Below are 19,757 nucleotides of genomic sequence, written 5' to 3'. Positions count from 1 at the left end.
GGTCTGCGTAATAACAAACAAGGCACTGGGGATTAACCAACTGACAATCTGAGCTTGCTGTTTAAAGCTCACAAACATTAGCGTGTCTTACGTTTTGGGAAAACAAGGGAGTTTCTCTTTTTAGATAATAATGTTTTACATGTTACTTATTAGGTAAGCAAGTCAGTTTCTCAATTGTGATGACTTATACACCACAAGTCTCACTTTGCAAAATGGTTTTTATTTTATGTAACAAAACCTTTAAATGAATCTGTGATCTGTTATGAGTGAGTGTGTCCCATAAATGGAAGGATGAAATGTGGTTGGTGGATGAAATAGTGTCCCATAATGACTCATACCTTGTGGATGTGTTACCAGATAAACTCTGTTCCCGTAAAAGCCACTTTGATGGAAAAAAGCCAACAAAATATTTACTGTACTCCTGAAACATCATCCCTGATATGACAGACCCATTCCTGATTTAGTTTCTTCCTGCCTTTTGTTCAATGCTGTTGAGAAATGCTCTGGCTTACCTTGATCCTGTAGTGCAAAATGTACAAAAATATGGATGTATAATTAAATGCCTAATTAATTTGGAAAGGTTCTATGTTACTTTTCACATTAACAAATCCATATGTGTAAATAACTTACTAAGTCATCTTCCTCAGTGAAATACACAGTTACTGATGTCCATTACTCTTTCCATAATTCTTGTAATCATGTTTTTATAAGAAATAAGGCCCACTGAATAAGGAACCATAAATGTCTACAAGTTTAATTCTCACCAGTGACAAAAGAGTGACCCTGAGCAAGTCAGTTTATCAGCCTGCAGTCACACCCTATAGAAATACATCACTGATTAAAAGAAACAAAAATCTGTGAAGTGCATAGACATCCACAAGAAACCGCCATCTACCCACCCATTTTCTCAACCTGTTTTTAACGAAGTCACAAGAAAATATTGTGAGTTGTGAGAAGACATTGCCAAACTCTGTACACCCCTGTAGCCTATCATGGAAAGCACTGAATAAAATAAAAAATATTTTCCCCAGAAAGTTGAATGAAAGATTAGTTCACTTGAATGTTACCTTTAAACTTCCCAAAAATATTTTCAGAAATGATATAAGCTGTTTGATCTTTAACTGTAGAATAACATATATAAACAAATGCCTAAGTTTAAATATGGACAACAGTGTGTGTGTATATATATATATATATATTCTTATGGTATATATATATATATATATATATATATATATATATATATATATATATATATATATATATATATATATATATATATATATATATATATTCTTATGGTATATATATGGTTCTTGTGTGACAAATAAAATATCAAAGTCATAGTATCTATCTATCTATCTATCTATCTATCTATCTATCTATCTATCTATCTATCTAGTAATATGCAAATAAGATAGTGGTTGTGACAGACAACCACTTAATAAATAAAAGCAATATTACATTCATTATATATATATACAGTATCTCACAAAAGTGAGTACACCCCTCACATTTTTGTAAATATTTTATTATATCTTTTCATGGGACAACACTGAAGATATGACACTTTGATACAATGTAAAGTAGTCAGTGTACAGCTTGTATAACAGTGTAAATTTGCTGTCCCCTCAAAATAACTCAACACACAGCCCTTAATGTCTAAACCGCTGGCAATAAAAGTGAGTACACCCATAAGTGAAAAATATCCAAATTGTGCCCAAATTGTCAATATTTTGTGTGGCCACCATTATTTTCCAGCACTGCCTTAACTCTCTTGGGCATGGAGTTCACTAGAGCTTCACAGGTTGCCACTGGAATCCTCTTCCACTCCTCCATGATGACATCACAGAGCTGGTGGATGTTAGAGACCTTGCGCTCCTCCACCTTCCATTTGAGGATGCCCCACAGATATTGGGCTTAGGTCTGGAGACATGCTTGGCCAGTCCAGCACCTTTACCCTCAGTTTCTTTAGCAAGGCAGTGGTTGTCTTGGAGGTGTGTTTGGGGTCGTTATCATGTTGGAATACAGCGATACGGCCCAGTTTCCGAAGGGAGGAGATCATGCTCTGCTTCAGTATGTCACAGTACATGTTGGCATTCTATTCCCCGGTGCCGGGAGCACTCATGCAGCCCCAAACCATGACATTCCCACCGCCATGCTTGACTGTAGGCAAGACACACTTGTCTTTGTACTCCTCACCTGGTGGCTGCCACACATGCTTGACACCATTTGAACCAAATAAGTTTATCTTGGTCTCATCAGACCACAGGACATGGTTCCAGTAATCCATGTCCTTAGTCTGCTTGTCTTCAGCAAACTGTTTGTGGGCTTTCTTGTGCATCATCTTTAGAAGAGGCTTCCTTCTGGGACGACAGACATGCAGACCAATTTGATGCAGTGTGTGGCGTATGGTCTGAGCACTGACAGGCTAACCCCCCACCCCTTCAACCTCTGCAGCAATGCTGGCAGCACTCATATGTCTATTTTCAAAAGACAACCTCTGGATATGATGCTGAGCATGTGCACTCAGCTTCTTTGGTTGACCATGGCAAGTCCTGTGCTGAGTGGAACCTGTCCTGTTAAACCGCTGTATGGTCTTGGCCACTGTGCTGCAGCTCAGTTTCAGGGTGTTGCCAGTCTTCTTACAGCCTAGACCATCTTTATGTAGAGCAACAATTCTTTTTTTCAGATCCTCAGAGAGTTCTTTGCCATGAGGTGCCATGTTGAATTTCCAGTGACCAATATGAGAGAGTGTGAGAGCGATAACACCAAATTTAACACACCTGCTCTCCATTCACACCTGAGACCTTGTAACACTAAAGAGTCACATGACACCGGGGAGGGAAAATGGCTAATTGGGCACAATTTTGACATTTTTCACTTAGGGGTGTACTCACTTTTGTTGCCAGTGGTTTAGACATTAATAGCTGTGTGTTGAGTTATTTTGTGGGGACAGCAAATTTACACTGTTATACAAGCTGTACACTGACTACTTTACATTGTATCAAAGTGTCATATCTTCAGTGTTGTCCAATGAAAAGATATAATAGAATATTTACAAAAATGTGAGGGGTGTACTCACTTTTGTGAGATACTGTATATATATATATATATATATATATATATATAAATATATATATATATACTGTATATATATATATACTGTATATATATATACCATATATACAATGGACATTCAAAAAGTTTCTGCACTTTTATATTTTCATTGGAAATGGTGAAGACAGAAGGAGTAGTAATTGGACATTAAAAAAGTGGGTACTATGCTGGGAAAATTGCATCGCAAACGAAGGTGACTATGTAGAAAAGTGATGTCATTTTTTTTAAAATTCGTAATAGATTTTAAAAAGAGTGCAGAAACGTTTGGAACGCCCCTCGTGTAAATATCTAGGCTACATACAGTACTGTTCAAGAAAATTTGACCACTCATGAAAATTGCTGAAAAGCTGTGTATACAGGTTTATTTGCTAATGAAAACACTATATTACTTTACAATAAACACAACCAAATATTGTTACTATGAAATTTAATAAGAAGTTCTTGTTTTTTTAGCAAGTCACTGTTTTGTAAAGCCTTCTTTAGAATGCAAAACTCAAGCACTGCATTTTGATATACCACTGTATAATTTTTACCAGCAGTCATGTTCAGTCCTATTGCAGGATTTGCTGTAACTCTTTTAGTCTTGGCTGCATTTTGTTCTTTTTCCTGTCCAAGTAATCCCATACAACTTTCCTTGATTTTGAGACCAATCTAATACTGTCTGGGTTCCCTCTGCAAGCTTCTTCTCCAAATAGGTCTTGTGTTTACAGTGTGTTTAGAGTTGTCATTGTACTGACAGCAGATGTTTCTGCCAATAAATTAAATTCCTGAAGGTACAGTGTGATTGATCAAAATTTGTTGATATTTCATAGCAGTCATCCTTCCATTGATTTTGACAGATCATCTACATCTTTGGCTTACATACATCCCTACACTATGACAAAGCTGTTACTGTTCTTTAGAGAAGGTTGAGATAGGGCATCCATACTTCTCAACAACTCTTCTTCTGATATGCTCTTGTTCATGAACCAAAATTTTCAAATTTGGACTCAGCCACTGATTGTTGATTCATGCTTATTTGTGTTTTGCGTGATGTAATCACTGTTGCCTTACGACAGGAACAGTTTAACTGCACTATGACTTTTAAGTCTTTTTGCTTGACAAAAGACTGTCAAATGACTCTGCCAGATAATAAGGAAGCACTTGAGTTCCTTTTGTCTCTTAAGATAGTAACATTTACAGTAAGTATACTTCATTAGATGCAATAATTTTAAGTTTATTGGGTCTTCCATTGCATTTTTTTGTCTTCAACTGGCTGAGTTTCTTGAAATTTTTTTATGACAGCTTGAACACCACATCTTGAATTTCCCATTGGGATTAATAAAGTATCTATCTATCTATCTATCTATCTATCTATCTATCTATCTATCTATCTATCTATCTATCTATCTATCTATCTATCTATCTATCTATCTATCTATCTATCTATCTATCTATCTATCTTGAAAATATAGATTAGTGTGCCATTGCTTGCTGACTATGGCCTTATTTGTATAAAGGTATGATTTTATGTTGGCCTAGTCATTTCCAGACTTCTCCCTGAAGTATTCAGTATGAGTGTTTATCATTCACGATACCTGTTTATTTATTACATTTCACCACCAACATATGTGGTTCATCTCTTTACCATTTCATTAATCTGAATCAGGTGAATTTTAACAAATAAATGGAATGGCAGGGAATTGAGCAGAAGTTTGGGAATCAATTGTGTGGTGTTTTAGCCATCCCACACAGCAGGTATTCAAAAAACACAAGGAATTTGAATTACTTTATATTGTATAAATGTTTATTTGTCTTTATTTCAAAATTATACAGTGATGTCATGAGCAAATACGCACTTTCTGCCATGGTAACTAGTTTTAATTTTCTTAGGTAGAGTAAGACATTTGCACAGTATTGCATATAAATATATATACATATACATACATATGTGTGTATGTATGTATATACAGTCTATATGTACATATATATATATATATAAATATAAATATATATATATATATATATATATATATATATATATATATATATATATATATATATATATATATATGCTGTTTAAATACAAACACACAGACACAGACACACACAGAAATACATAATATGAAAGTAAAATATCTAAAACATAACACTGTCAACCCTGCTTAATTCATAAAGCGGAAGCCTAACCTAATACAAGCTGAAATGCACTCATTAAATAAAACACATATAGAGTTTTTCAAATTAATGACAGCATGCAAACAGTGTTCCAAAAACACTTCCTTATCTTTCTCTGATTACTGGAGGGCCAAACCTACATTTACATGTCTCACGCCCCATAAACACACAGTATTCTGCTTCTCCTTAAATGGTATTGATTGTATTTTTCATTTATTTCCTGCTCAGTTCATTTCAAGAAATAGACTGCAGCTGAAAGGTTTCTTGCACCACCTTTAGGTACAGTAAAGAATTACAATTCATTCTAACAATCAACCTTCTTTAATTAAAGAAATATTTGTGTAAATTGTATACATTGCATAAGCTCAAAAATTGTAATTAAACCATTTGGAATATACTTTAATAATATTTTTGAGAAAGAAAGATTCCATTTCAGAAATATTGGCATATTGAAAACATATCATCATGTGAAATATAACATTCTAAAAATTGTTTAATCCAATTGAGGGTTGTTGCTGACCCCACTGGCTCTCACCCACAATTTTGTTTAATTACATTTTACCTCAAGGTCATGCTTACATTTACCCCAATTTTTCAAGAACTTTAATAAAAAGGTTTTTTTTCCATTATAAGTAATACATCTTTTACATCTGTTCAAATAGATGTATATTAGACAGCTATATCATTCAGAGTCCCTCATTGTCCTGATAATGGTGAAAATGTTAGATGTTTTTACTTTCAGAAGCACATTAATTAATGACCTTATATATTCTTATAGGAAGTGATGCAGCTGAAGGAAATGCAGCTGGCTTTTCTAATCAGTTTATTCAGGTGTTTAACATCCCCTGAAGCTGTTTTAACTCTCCTAGCAGACCATGTATACAGTAGAGCCACACACTACCCTGCACAGACTGGTAGAACTCTCACACACAATAAAAGGCCTAAGCCTGCTTAAAAAGTAAAGCCTGCTCTGGCCTTCTTTCACAGGAGGTCTTGGTTGCTCACTTGATCCACAGACTTTCCCAAGATGGTGACTTGAAGTCTACCACCAAACTCCTTTGTTCATGTTTAGGTGATTTTCCCTACACCACAGGACATTCTCCTGATCTCTATTGTTGAAACTACCTATATTCAAGGAATGATATGACAAGCTCAGTAAATAACATACATTGGAGTGGTTTTGAACATAAAAACTAAGAAAAGTAAGACAGTTCCCCTAATGTACTCCTCCTAATGACCTTCATACCTGTATACCTTCATACCACAGTTCTAACACTTCACAAATTGTTTTCTGTCAGTAAGCAATGGCATCTACCCACATCACCTTGAGCTTATCCCTACAACTAGAAATATTTAAAGGCACCGCGGAAATCAAAAGTTTAGAATGGACACATACAATGACCTGAAAGTTAGGCTTTTCATTTTCAGAAATAAGACTTTGACAATAAAAAGCAACTTATTTGAGGTTTCCTGTATCATTCCACCTTTCAATTTTACTTATGCTTTCATTTTAACAGAAATCTTAATGTAGCTTTGTATCATGCATAAGTGAGTGCTGGTTTGTGTTGTTCAGAATCTCTTGTCATATCCTAATTCATTCAACATTAAGCATGGCAAGAAAGCTTATAATAAACTAAGCATAATCATACAGTATCAACCAAATCACTTCACTGTCATCCACTTAAAATTTAAATTTGTTTCAAAATCCTCAACTTGTAAAGCCATGGTTTAGTTCTTCTTTACCTTTCTAAATGTATTAATGCTTACACATCCACTCGGACTCAGAAATCATATGACAAGACCCATCATACAAAACCAGAGAGCAAATGCCTTTTATAATAATATGAATGCATTGTATTTTAATAATGCCTTCCCCATGCTCAAAGTGCTTCACAGAAATTCTGAAAGAACAACAAGGCATATATAACATAACCAAAATTCCTTACAGTAGAAGAAGGTCTGATAAGATCATCATCTAGAGTTACTGAAAAGGCGCTCAGTTTCTTAAGCTGAGCCTTAGTGCTGTCTAGCATAATTTTGGTTTTATTGCAGTTTAATTTTAAAGAGTTAAAGTCCATGCAGGATTTGATTTCAAAGAGGAAAGTTGTGAGCCGAGCAACATCTCATGAATTTTCACTGTTAACACTGAAATACAGTAGACCTGAGAATAATCTGCATAAAAATAATAACTCAGTCCAAAGCTATAAATAATATGGCCAATACTGAACAGCAAAGGGACAAGGACAGAGCCTTGATGAACTCCTTCTGTGACTGGTTCTAAGCCTGACCTGCTGTTGCCAAGACAAACTCTTTTCTATCAATCACATAGGACTTGAACCACTGGAGGACAGTCCCCGAGATCCACAGAATGTTCTCCATTCTGGACAGTAAAATATCATGCTTATCAGTATTGAATGCTGCACTAACATCTAACAGAATAAAAGCGCTCGTTTGCCCAGAGTATGCTGCCATATGCGAATCATTAGTTACCCGAAGCTGAGAAGATTCTCAGCTGTCTGGTGCTCTGAGACCAGACTAAAAAGGTTCTATTAGCTTATTATAAGTTAAGTAACTAGTGAGTTAAGAGGTGGAGGCCACAACATGCTAGAGAATGTTTGACAGAAAAGGTTAGTGGCTGAAAATTGTGCAAATTGTCAACATCAAGACTGTACTTATTTAACACTGGGGTTGGAGAAGCAATTTTAAAAGCACCCGGCGCAGAAATGGTGTTAAGGGATATATTTGTTATTGCCATAACAGCAGAGATTATGGCATAAAGGCAGGATTTGAGAAGTATGGTGGGATGGGGTGCAGTACTCAAGTAGTAGGCCTCATCTTACAGAGCAAGTCATTAATAAACATAAATGTAGCTGGTGAAAATTTGATAAAGGAGTGGATGGATAGGGAAGACAGAGAAAAATATAAATGGATATGGATTTGTGTTAGTTGAATTGTTAGCTTTTTAATTTTATCATGAAAAAAGTGAAAGAATTCTTCACAATCTTCGGTTTAAGAGGTGATCCGGCCAGATGAAGGTTGAAGTAGTTTATTAACTACAGAGAACAAAGCCCTCAGGTTATCATGTCCACTCATTATTATTCTGCCATATGGTATTCATTTGAATGTCATTTGATGGTTGGTGAAAGCCTATTCTATTGACATTTTCTCAAAGCACTGGCCAACTGCTTTCTTAGATCGTAATTCTGAGGTAAACCATGAAGTTGAATGCTTAAATGAAACCTCATTATGTTTAAAAAGAGCTACTATATGTAGTGTCGAATGAAGGACTGAGTTATAGTAGTCAACAAGACTACCTAATGTGGATGGAATAGGGGAAGATGGAAAAAGATCAAAATGGATCCAGCAAGGGGGACAGATATTTTTTACGTTTTTTGAAAGAAATTTGGAATTTACAGATAAGCTCAGTGGTGTACATGTTGCCAACAGATAAGCCAGATGTACACAGCAGGCCTAATACGTGACCACCACAGTGGGTACATAATTTGGTTGTGAGGTGTACTTCAGCTTGAAAAAACACTCAACTGTATTTAAAACAGCCCAACAAACCAATGATTTGAACATATCAAAAGTTCATGTGATTCATCTAATTTGTATTTTATAGTTATGACTGCCATGCCCAATGTCTTTAATATCACTGACCTTTTTCTGTTTTCCTGAATCTTTCAATAGACTCTAGTTGCAGATCTCCAGAGCTCCACTTCATTGAGCAGGTTGTCTCCTTACAATATACGTCAGTGAAACGCCTGGTTACACTATGGTTAAGATTAGGGTTAGTGGAGGGTTATCTGGCTTACGTTGAATAAACCAGGTTACAAAAACTTGCAATCCTATTGGCTGTTTAGCGAAGCTAGTGAATCACAGAGCTGTGGAGGCCTGCACCCGGACCTATCTCATAACTTTAGTTAAGTGGCTTTTCCAATATATGTAACATACTGTATGCCTGCAGCAAAATGAAGAGAAGACATAACTGTGATTTGAACTCGGCTGAACCTGTTAAGCTATTTTCAAAGGTCACTTTTACAGTCTTGGGCATCTTGTTTGTTTATTGCTAGTCAAACCAAGGAACAGAGGATGACAGGGTATTTTATTTATAATATATATATCAAACATTAATTATATATCAAACATTATTTTTTACACAGGATTTTGTTTAAGACTGAGCTTTTGTTATTGCCAGTAAGTTTCTACTATGTATTCCATACTAGCTAATAATTTGCTGTGAAAATGAACTTGTTTCCTTCTATAGTTTGTTCCTGATGCCAATGTAAAGTCAGGGAGTTATTTTAAAATACTAACTAAATGCATTTCCTTATTAAGCAAACCTTACAATAAAAAAATTTTTTCCTAAAAAAATGAATTCAGGTTAACTTGTAGTTGGTGCATGAAACAGAAAATTGTCATAGATGTCAGTTTTAATACAGGTCTACAACTGCTCTCCTACAGGAGATAAATAGCAAATGGAGTCTGCAGTTTAATGCCATGATACATTTAGGTTAATGTTGCAGTGTTTTGTGTAGTGTAGTGTTAGCAAGAATTTGGATAGACAATGAATGGTTTGTTGAGAATGCAAGTTTACGTTGCTCTGGTGTTTTATGGGCTTTTACAGCAGAACTGTCTTTGTTTTTGGGGGCGAGGGCAGTGACATATTCTGTATTTTGCAGATGTTGAATTGTTTGGGTCTTTTGCATTCCATGTTTGGAACTGTTTAAACGTGTAGCCATTTCTTTTTTTAGGATTCCAGAATTTTTTCTGCTTCTTTATGAGTTCTCTTTATGATTAGCTGATTAGTGAGTATTACTTCCCTACCTTAAGACTTCTGTCTTCCTCATCTCAAATAACTATTCATCCACTTTAAGGTTTCCTCCTGTGAACTACCTCCAAAATATATACATCAAATGCACTTGTACTTTATAAAATTACTGTAAATACATGGATATACTTGTGAGTACGCGAAACACAGACTTTATTCTTGTATTATTAGTTATTTATTATTCTATTATTTATTTGTATTATTTGTCTTCTTATTAATATTAAAGTGTGCTTGAGTGTAGCAAGTAGACTACAAGAATGTGTAAATAATAAAGGCTTGGCTGGCAATTTGAGCACTTACAAGACTGTACCTGTGCCATTGTGACATTCTTTGGAGTTAATACATAAAACTATTTTCATAACCTGCATGTCTTTTTTCAAACAGACAACTGTAAACCTACTTTTGCCCACCCCTGTACATACAACAATATTATAATAATTGAATATTGTTAAGAGATTGCATTTTAAATGACACAATTGGCCTTAAATGACCAGTGGCAGAGAGTGACTGAAGTATAATAATGTGAACATAAAAACAAATAACAATTGTATTGAAAGCTAGGGATCTGCATCAACAGAATCTTGTAAACGCCAGAAGTGACACTACTTAAAGGCCCTTAACTTTAATCCTGGGTATAAGCGCGTGCTCCCAACCTCTCCTCTCTCTACATTATAGGCAAACATTTCAAAAACCAGACAAGTGATGCTTAAAACCCAAACATAGGGGCTAAAAGCCATGTGTTGGACACAGTATGCAATGATAGTTAATTGATTCTGCTTTTTGCTAGGCTCAGTTTAACTGCATAATGATACCCCAAGGAAATTCTGTCGCCCCTGGCATGGCTTTCTTTATGTTATTTTTCAAGATAATACCTAACCAAAACAGGTGCTACCTCCTGAGAATGCCTACATGAAGTCAACACCTACTACTTGCTCACGGTGTAACCAAAGCTGTGGTACATTGTGCAATGTTAACTACACTCCACTCCTGACCCTTCATAGACCAGTGCCTCCCTAAAGGACCAATTGTCCAATGTTTGGTTGGATATGGTACAAAAAAGCTATTCTTCATCTAAATGACTAAATGCAATGCTTATGTTCTCAAAAAATGTCGGTTTTCACCAATGCAAATGATTGTAACATTTTGTTCTGTTCTGGACCAATAAATCATTCCTTAGTTCAGATTTTTGCATATCACACTGTATCTAGCAGAGTGTGCAGCACAAGTCCTGATCCTGATTTTGGTCTTGTCATATCTAGACTACTGCAACTCTCTACTGGCAGGAGCATCAACATGTGTTACTAAGCAATTTCAGATTATTCAAAATACAGCAACATGTCTAATTCTCAACCAACCAAGGTAGGAACATGTCACATCTCTTTTTAGCTTCCTATGGCGCATGTATTAAGTTCAAATCCTTGATACTTGCCTACAGAGCAGTCAGTGGGTGAGCACCAATATACACTCACTGGCCACTTTATAGGTGCACCTTTCTAGTACCGGGTTGTACTCCCTTTTGCCTTTAGAACTGCTGTAATTCTTCATGGCATTGATTCAACAAAGTGCTGGACACATTCCTTAGGTATTTTGGTCCATATTGACATGATAGCATCATGCAGTTGCTGCAGATTTGTCAGCTGCACATCCATAATGCGAATCTCCCATTTCACCATATCCCAAATGTGCTCTATTGGATTGAGATCTAGTGACTGTGGAGGCCACTTGAGTATGGTGAACTCATTTGTCATGTTCAAGAAACCAGTTTGAGCTTTGTGACATGGCACGTTATCCTGCTGAAGTAGCCATCAGATGAAGGGTACACTGTGGTCATAAAAGAATGGACCAGGTCAGCAACAATACTCAGGTAGACTGTGGCATTTAAATGATGCACACTTGGTACTAAGGGTCCCAAAGTGTACCATGAAAATATCCCCCACACCATTATACCACCACCACCTGTCCTGAACATGTTGATACAAGGCAGGATGGATCCATGCTTTCATGTTGTTGACTCCAAATTCTGACCCTACCATCTGAATGTCACAGCTGAAATCGAGACTCATCAGACCAGGCAACATTAATCTTCTATTGTCCAGTTGTGAGTGAGGCTATGAGAATTGTAGCATTAGTTGCCTGTTCGTAGCTGAGAGGAGTGGCACCTGGTGTGGTCTCCTGCTGCTGTAGCCCATATGCTTCAAGGTTCAACATGTTGTGCATTCAGAGATGCTCTTCTGCATACCTTGATTGTAATGAGCGGGTATTTGAGTTACTGTTGACTTTCTATCAGCTCGAACGAGTCTGGTCATTCTCCTCGGACCTCTAGCATCAATAAGTAATTTTTGCCTAGATAACTGCCGCTCACTGGATATTTTCCCTTTTTTGGACCATTCTCTGTAAACCCTAGAGATGGTTGTGTGTGAAAGTCCCAGTAGATCAGCAGTTTCTGAAATACTCAGTCCAACCTATCTGGCACCAACAAACATGGCACGTTCAAAGTCACTTAAGTTATTTTTCTTTCCTATTCTGTTAGGTTTGAACTTCAGCAGGTCGTCTCAACAATGTATACATGTCTAAATACACTGAGTTGCTGCCATGTGATTGGCTGATTAGATATTTATGTTAATAAGCAGTCAAACATTTGTTCCTAATAAAGTGGCTGGTGAGTATTTATAGGGACACTTGTCAAGAAGGAGCCTGGGACCTCACAACTCAGGTCTGCTAATGAACTGCGCCTGGTGATGCCACCTCTGCATGATATCAAATCTCAATCCAGACTCTTTTCATGTCTAGCTCCTGGCTGATGGAATGAGCTGCCCACCTCCATTCGAAATGTGATTCCTTCACTGTGTTTAACAAGTGTTTTAAATTTCTGCTGATTGGTTAATTTCTGTGTAACAGATGTTATATTTTGTAATTTAGAACGAATTGTAACTAGCACGTGTTTTTGTTCTGCGCTCATCAGTTGTGATAACTAATTTTGTTACCTTGTCCTGTAACACTGGTTCTCAGTTTCTCAGGATGATGTTAAATGGATTATATTGACCTCTTTTGTAAGTCACGTTGGATAAAAGCAAGTAAATGTAAATGAATGTCTTAATAAAATGTCAATTTTTCTGTACGTCCACTTCCTGAACATAGAGTCCATTACTACAGAGTGAAGTTTTTTTTGCTTAAGGCTATACACATTACTAGTGTTAATATAGATATCACTATATTAACGAGATCATTAATTTTACATTTATCCGTTTATAAATAATAGAAAATTGATTCCTCCACAGACATTTGGTTAAATTATCAAAATCAAAGTCAAAAATGGAAAGTGAACCGCGAGCCGCGCGTCAATCTCCTCGTGACTACAAAATTTATTTAATTACCACTTTTCATGAATTATTACCTTCATGACATACTATTTAGAAACTTGATTCTTCGATATTTTAGCATTGCTATGTGCTAAAAGACAAACTGCACTTGCAAGATTTCGGAGGGTTCAATGAAGGTCAGTAAGAGATGACTTCTCGATGACTTTCGCCCCGGAAGTATCAATCCATAATAGTTTAACCAATTGCATCAAAGTAGACCTCTGATTCGCTATTTGATTGGTCAAATTATTCCTTACACGTTTCACTTACATACCAGTCAAAGTTAGTCAGGGGTGGGATGTTTTGTTAACTCTTCAGGTTTCATGGTTGTTGTTAGAAATATGAGGCTATTGAAACCCTGAGGAAAAGGTAGGAAATGTTTCATTAGTAATAAATAAGGTAAATAAAACTACATGTATTGCAAAAAAAAAAAAAATTGTATTCTTACATATTGCGTAAATTGTGTTCAGTGCGGACATATGATGCGCGAGTTGGGTGATATGTAACGACTGGTTTAAAATACACTCATGAATACATGTAGGTTCGAACACCTCTTCCAAGTCTTTTATATACTTAAGCGGATATTCTTTAATGGATGGGCATTGTCAGTGTGGTGTTGGCACGTTCTCTTTATGCCTGCATGTTTTTTCTGCTGCGTTTAAAGTGTTCCACCCACATTTCAAATTGGGGATGTTTGGTAAAATAAGCCCGTACGAGTGTGCCATTCCGTGAGCTGCTTGTGTGTTCTGGGTTGGTTTTTGCCCTGTTCGCCATACAGCTGATGTAGAATCTAGTCTTCTGTAACCGAAAAAGGATATAGTTGGATTTGAAAATAAATATACGTAGTATTTGATGTGGACAAAGTAAGGTGTATCACTGATAGAATCTTTAACCTATGGTGCAGGCTTTTTTTTTCTTACTATAGTGAATATTAATGTAATGAACATGGTGATTACGTGTGTTTGTCTTTTTCCAACTGTTGCTTGCAATTTCTGTTACTGTAACTTACATATTCATATTTAATTATCTGGTTTTAATTTTTTATATTGCACTTTACAAATAGCAATATTAAATTGCACAATAAATACAGTGCATCCGGAAAGTATTCACAGCGCATCACTTTTTCCACATTTTATGTTACAGCCTTATTCCAAAATGGATTAAATTCATTTTTTTCCTCAGAATTCTACACACAACACCCCATAATGACAACGTGAAAAAAAGTTTACTTGAGATTTTTGCAAATTTATTAAAAAAAAAAAATTGAGAAAGCACATGTACATAAGTATTCACAGCCTTTGCCATGAAGCTCAAAATTGAGCTCAGGTGCATCCTGTTTCCCCTGATCATCCTTGAGATGTTTCTGCAGCTTAATTGGAGTCCACCTGTGGTAAATTCAGTTGATTGGACATGATTTGGAAAGACACACACCTGTCTATATAAGGTCCCACAGTTGACAGTTCATGTCAGAGCACAAACCAAGCATGAAGTCAAAGGAATTGTCTGTAGACCTCCGAGACAGGATTGTCTCGAGGCACATATCTGGGGAAGGTTACAAAAAAATTTCTGCTGCTTTGAAGGTCCCAATGAGCACAGTGGCCTCCATCATCCGTAAGTGGAAGAAGTTTGAAACCACCAGGACTCTTCCTAGAGCTGGCTGGCCATCTAAACTGAGCAATCGGGGGAGAAGGGCCTTAGTCAGGGAGGTGACCAAGAACCCGATGGTCACTCGGTCAGAGGTCCTCTGTGGAGAGGGGAGAACCTTCCAGAAGGACAACCATCTCTGCAGCAATCCACCAATCAGGCCTGTTTGGTAGAGTGGCCAGACGGAAGCCACTCCTTACTAAAAGGCACATGGCAGTCCGCCTGGAGTTTGCCAAAAGGCACCTGAAGGACTCTCAGACCATGAGAAAGAAAATTCTCTGGTGTGAAGAGACAAAGACTGAACTCTTTGGTGTGAATGCCAGGTGTCACGTTTGGAGGAAACCAGGCACTGCTCATCACCAGGCCAATACCATCCCTTCAGTGAAGCATGGTGGTGGCAGCATCATGCTGTGGGGATGTTTTTCAGCGGCAGGGACTGGGAGACTAGTCAGGATAAAGGGAAAGATGACTGCAGCAATGTACAGAGACATCCTGGATGAAAACCTGCTCCAGAGCGCTCTTGACCTTAGACTGGGGCGACGGTTCATCTTTCAGCAGGACAACGACCCTAAGCACACAGCCAAGATATCAAAGGAGTGGCTTCAGGACAACTCTGTGAATGTCTTTGTGTGGCCCAGCCAGAGCCCAGACTTGAATCCGATTGAACATCTCTGGAGAGATCTTAAAATGGCTGTGAATCAACACTTCACATCCAACCTGATAGAGCTTGAGAGGTGCTACAAAGAGGAATGGGCGAAACTGGCCAAGGATAGGTGTGTCAAGCTTCTGGCATCATATTCAAAAAGACTTGAGGCTGTAATTGCTGCCAAAGGTGCATCGACAAAGTATTGAGCAAAGGCTGTGAATACTTATGTACATGTGATTTCTCAGTTTTTTTTTTATTTTTAATAAATTTGCAAAAACCTCAAGTAAACTTTTTTTCACTTGCCATTATGGGGTGTTGTGTGTAGAATTCTGAGGAAAAAAAATGAATTTAATCCGTTTTGGACTAAGGCTGTAACATAACAAAATGTGGAAAAAGTGATGCGCTGTGAATACTTTAAGGATGCACTGTATGTTCTAGTAGATCTGAGCAATCCAATAAGAATCTTCTAAGTGTTTCGTCAAAAAAAAAATAAGGCTAAAGTCAAACTGTAGATACTGTTATTGAATATAGGAGTTGCAGTTTGTAATATGCAGCGGAATAAGCTGTGTTTTAATCTTTGATCCAAACTGGTCTTGTAAGTACTATGACATTCATTGACACTCCCATAGATATTGCTGATTTTTTGTATGGTACTTAGATCTCATTTTTAAAAAGGTGTTTAAGGAAATTAGCATTACAGCTCATTAAATTCATCCTGAGTGAGTGAATGCATGTTTATATTACTTTCGTACCTGGTAGGATATTGTGCTATATTTTCTTTTCAGGTAAGTGTAGGAAAAATCCTCTTGTAAATGTCTATTATCTTTCAATTAGATTCATATTTGAGTTACGTTTTACAAAGGTGTATTTTGTAAAATTCCTTGTAATTATACTTGCTTTTAAATGTAGACTTATTCACTTTTAGTGACTTATTTCCAAGACGTTTTTTTAAAAGCATTTTAAACAAATTCAGGCTTGTTCGGGACTGCATGTTATCCTGGCAAGATAAGGTACACAACGAGAACCAAGACTGGATGGGGCACCAGGCCATAACAGAGCACGCTCATGAATACACACAACACACAATCCATCATATAAAGATGATTTAAAGTCTCCGTCTTAACACGCAAGTCATAAAAGATTTGGGAATATGAAAAACTTGCAGAAATATGCAAACTCCAAATCGATGGTAACTGGAGCTGAACCAGTCCCCATGTGAGGTAGAATTAAAGTTGCTGGTAACCATGAGAAATAACAAATCTTTTTTTTTTTTTTTTTTTATGAATGACAACACTGGCATCAAATTAAGTGTATATAGACACAATATAACTATTACTACCATATAAAAAAATTTAAAGTCTCATAAATTTAATTGCTAAGCAACAGAAATAAGCAAATATTTCTTCCTGCTTTGACTATGTGTTTTACAAATTTATAAGACTACGAGGAATGCCACCTTAACACTCTATTGACAAAGAATAGACACTGTAGGTGTTTATATAAATTAGCAATTTATCCTGAACATACAGTAAATGTAAATTACATTTTACCAGCTGTTGTCACTATACTGTATTTGTTGAAGATGACCAATAAATGAAACCATGTCAAAGATGAAAACTGGTCAAGCAACACATTAATGACAAAACCCAATATGTATTGATTCTGATGGTGAATCAGGGCTCTAAATTTTATCTATTTCTCTCATAGTTTCTCTCATAGTTTAATCATTTTAGTGATTAAATGAGTAAATAAATTATGATCAATTATACAGTATTTTGCAATATGAGAGAATAATAACAACACCGAAAATAGTTACTGTGTGCTGGCAGTTTGGCAGTGGCCCTCAGTCAGGTAACTTTCAAGTTAACCGAATAAAAGAAGGAGTGTGAAAAGGGGGCATTGCTGTAGCTTGACACTTAAAAGACTTGGATTTATGAATTCGAGGATTTCTTGCCCGATTGTTAACTATAGTTCATATTGCTTTGTTTGTTCAAAAATATGTACAGAAGATTCTAATTGATGTTGCATGTAGTTGTGTCTGTCTATTAACAAACATTTGGAGGGGTAAAATATCTGCATTTCTCAATTTTAGTGTTATGAAAATGTTATGTTGCTGCTTTTGGGCTGCACATTAATATTAGTGGAAAAAAATGCAAAAGATTTCAGTATGCTAGATTTTTTTTTCCTTTTACAATTGTATATTATAGATTTTATTTTATATTGATATTTGCGTTTGTGCTTTGACATTGCAGAACCGTTTAAGAGAATGGGAAACACTGGCAGTGGTGCCTTGGATACATATCTATCACGTTTTACTCAAGATGAACAAATTTCTATCAATGGATTGTTTGATAAATTGCTGCACATGGAAGATGGTTCATCAAAAGACAAAAAGACTGTAACTGCTACAATGCTAAAGGCAAGGTGATACTACCAGTGTCTTTAAAATTTAGTTGGTAATACTCATTTATTTTGTTGTGGAGCATGCCAATACATTTTTTGTAGCATTCCTTTTTTATTATTTTTTTTATTTTTTTTTTAGCAGATTTTGCATTGTTTAACAGTACTATCAATACTATCTAAAGGTCCTTGATAGAACGATGAAAAATTTGACAGTGGTGGTTTTTTTTGCAATCCTACCTGCAAAATCCTTTAATTGTCGTACTGTTCTTTTGGTTTAGGGTGTGGAACTTATAGCAGTAAGTTTGTTTGGCAAAAAAAGAATACAACAGGAGCTTAGTACTTTTCTAACCTTTTGCAAATTAGTTAACTGTCAATCAGTCTATGTTTATTAAGAGGCTCTGGTTATTAATATGTAGCAAATTATATTAGTATAAACCCAGGTTTTCTTTTTTTCTTAAAGTCGTCTCAGCATTATGCTGTTTATTTGTGTGGCACAGTGTACTTGTGGGAATTTGTGCAGACATTATAGGTGACAGCTTCTTTTTGAGGACCCGTACTTGACTTCCAGCTATCATTAGGGCTTTTATGACACTAGGAGGAGAAGGAAGAAGAGTAAGCAAAAATAGTCTGCAAAATTGTAGCGGGAAATTTATATACACAGTGTCCATAAAGCCAGTGTGCAATTTAAAATAGTTTATATACTTACATAGTAACTTTGTAAGTATATGTGATAGAACCTGTAAAAAGGATTATAAAAAAGAAACACATTTTTTATTGTTCTCGTTAATTTTCAACATGTCCACCATCATTACTAATGCAAAGGGTAATATGATTCTGTAGTTCTCGGGAAAACATTTTCAAGCTGATTTTCAGTAATACCAGCAATCACATCAGTTATCCCAGCTTGCAAGTATTAAAAAGATTGAGGTTTGGTTAAATAAACATTAGTTTTCACATGTCCCCATAAAAAGAAATCCAATGGAGTCAAATCTGGTGAAAGTGGAGGCCAAGAAAATGGTCCACCTTTTCCAATCCATCTGTTAGGGAATTTCTCATGAAGAAACTGTCTAACATGCAAAGCAAAGTGACAAGGAGCACCAACTTGTTGAAACACTGTATTCCCTGTCAGTCCTAATTGTTCAAGTTGAGGAATAAAGTAATTTTGCAGCATTTCTAAATAGCTATCACCATTAACAACACGCCTTTCAAAAAAGAATGGCCCTATGACTGGATTTTTCCCAAAGCACACCACACATTAACTTTGGGAGAATCTCTTTCATGTTCAACAGACTCATGTGGATTTTCAGTTCCCCAAATACGGCAAAAATAAAACTTATATAGACAAAAAAAACTAGATACATCAAGCTTTCTAATCCTTTTTTACAAATTCTTTCTATCACATATACTTACAAAGGTACAACTATTTTAAATTGCACATGGACTTTATGGACACCCTGTATATATTAATTTAGTACTGCTGATAACAATAAAAAGCAGAAATAAATAAAACAAACAGAAAGAAGGAATTGCAGCAATTGCTGCCAAAAGGAGACAAGGCAAATATAATCCTAAGGACTTTCTTTCTTGGAGGTGGCCA

General features: G+C 36.1%; 1 protein-coding gene and 1 long non-coding RNA gene across 6 annotated transcripts in view; one reads left to right on the top strand and one right to left on the bottom strand.

The window, feature by feature from the left end:
* Positions 1-6,081: 6,081 nt before the first annotated feature.
* Positions 6,082-13,627, bottom strand: LOC127529069 (uncharacterized). The gene is made up of 3 exons (XR_007935735.1): positions 13,503-13,627; positions 8,938-9,016; positions 6,082-6,402 (listed from the first exon to the last, which is right to left on the bottom strand). It is a non-coding gene; the product is annotated as an uncharacterized LOC127529069 (long non-coding RNA).
* Positions 13,628-13,749: 122 nt separating this feature from the next.
* The window catches only part of meak7 (MTOR associated protein, eak-7 homolog), a 514,074-nt gene continuing 508,066 nt past the window's right edge, over positions 13,750-19,757 (top strand). For 3 of the 5 annotated variants that reach the window (XR_007935732.1, XR_007935733.1, XM_028810162.2), the window contains exons 1-2: positions 13,750-13,836; positions 18,010-18,176. Coding sequence is in view for 1 of the 5 variants with exons in the window: in XM_028810162.2 (XP_028665995.1) it covers positions 18,024-18,176 (153 nt within the window). In the remaining 4 variants the exon portion in view is untranslated. Of the gene's footprint in view, positions 13,837-18,009; positions 18,182-19,757 lie in introns of those variants that run through there. The other 2 variants (XM_028810163.2, XM_028810164.2) reach the window with 2 other exon arrangements.

Source organism: Erpetoichthys calabaricus, chromosome 9 (genome assembly GCF_900747795.2).
Source record: "Erpetoichthys calabaricus chromosome 9, fErpCal1.3, whole genome shotgun sequence".
Taxonomy (NCBI): domain Eukaryota; kingdom Metazoa; phylum Chordata; class Cladistia; order Polypteriformes; family Polypteridae; genus Erpetoichthys; species Erpetoichthys calabaricus.
This window is presented reverse-complemented; position numbering and strand designations above follow the sequence as displayed.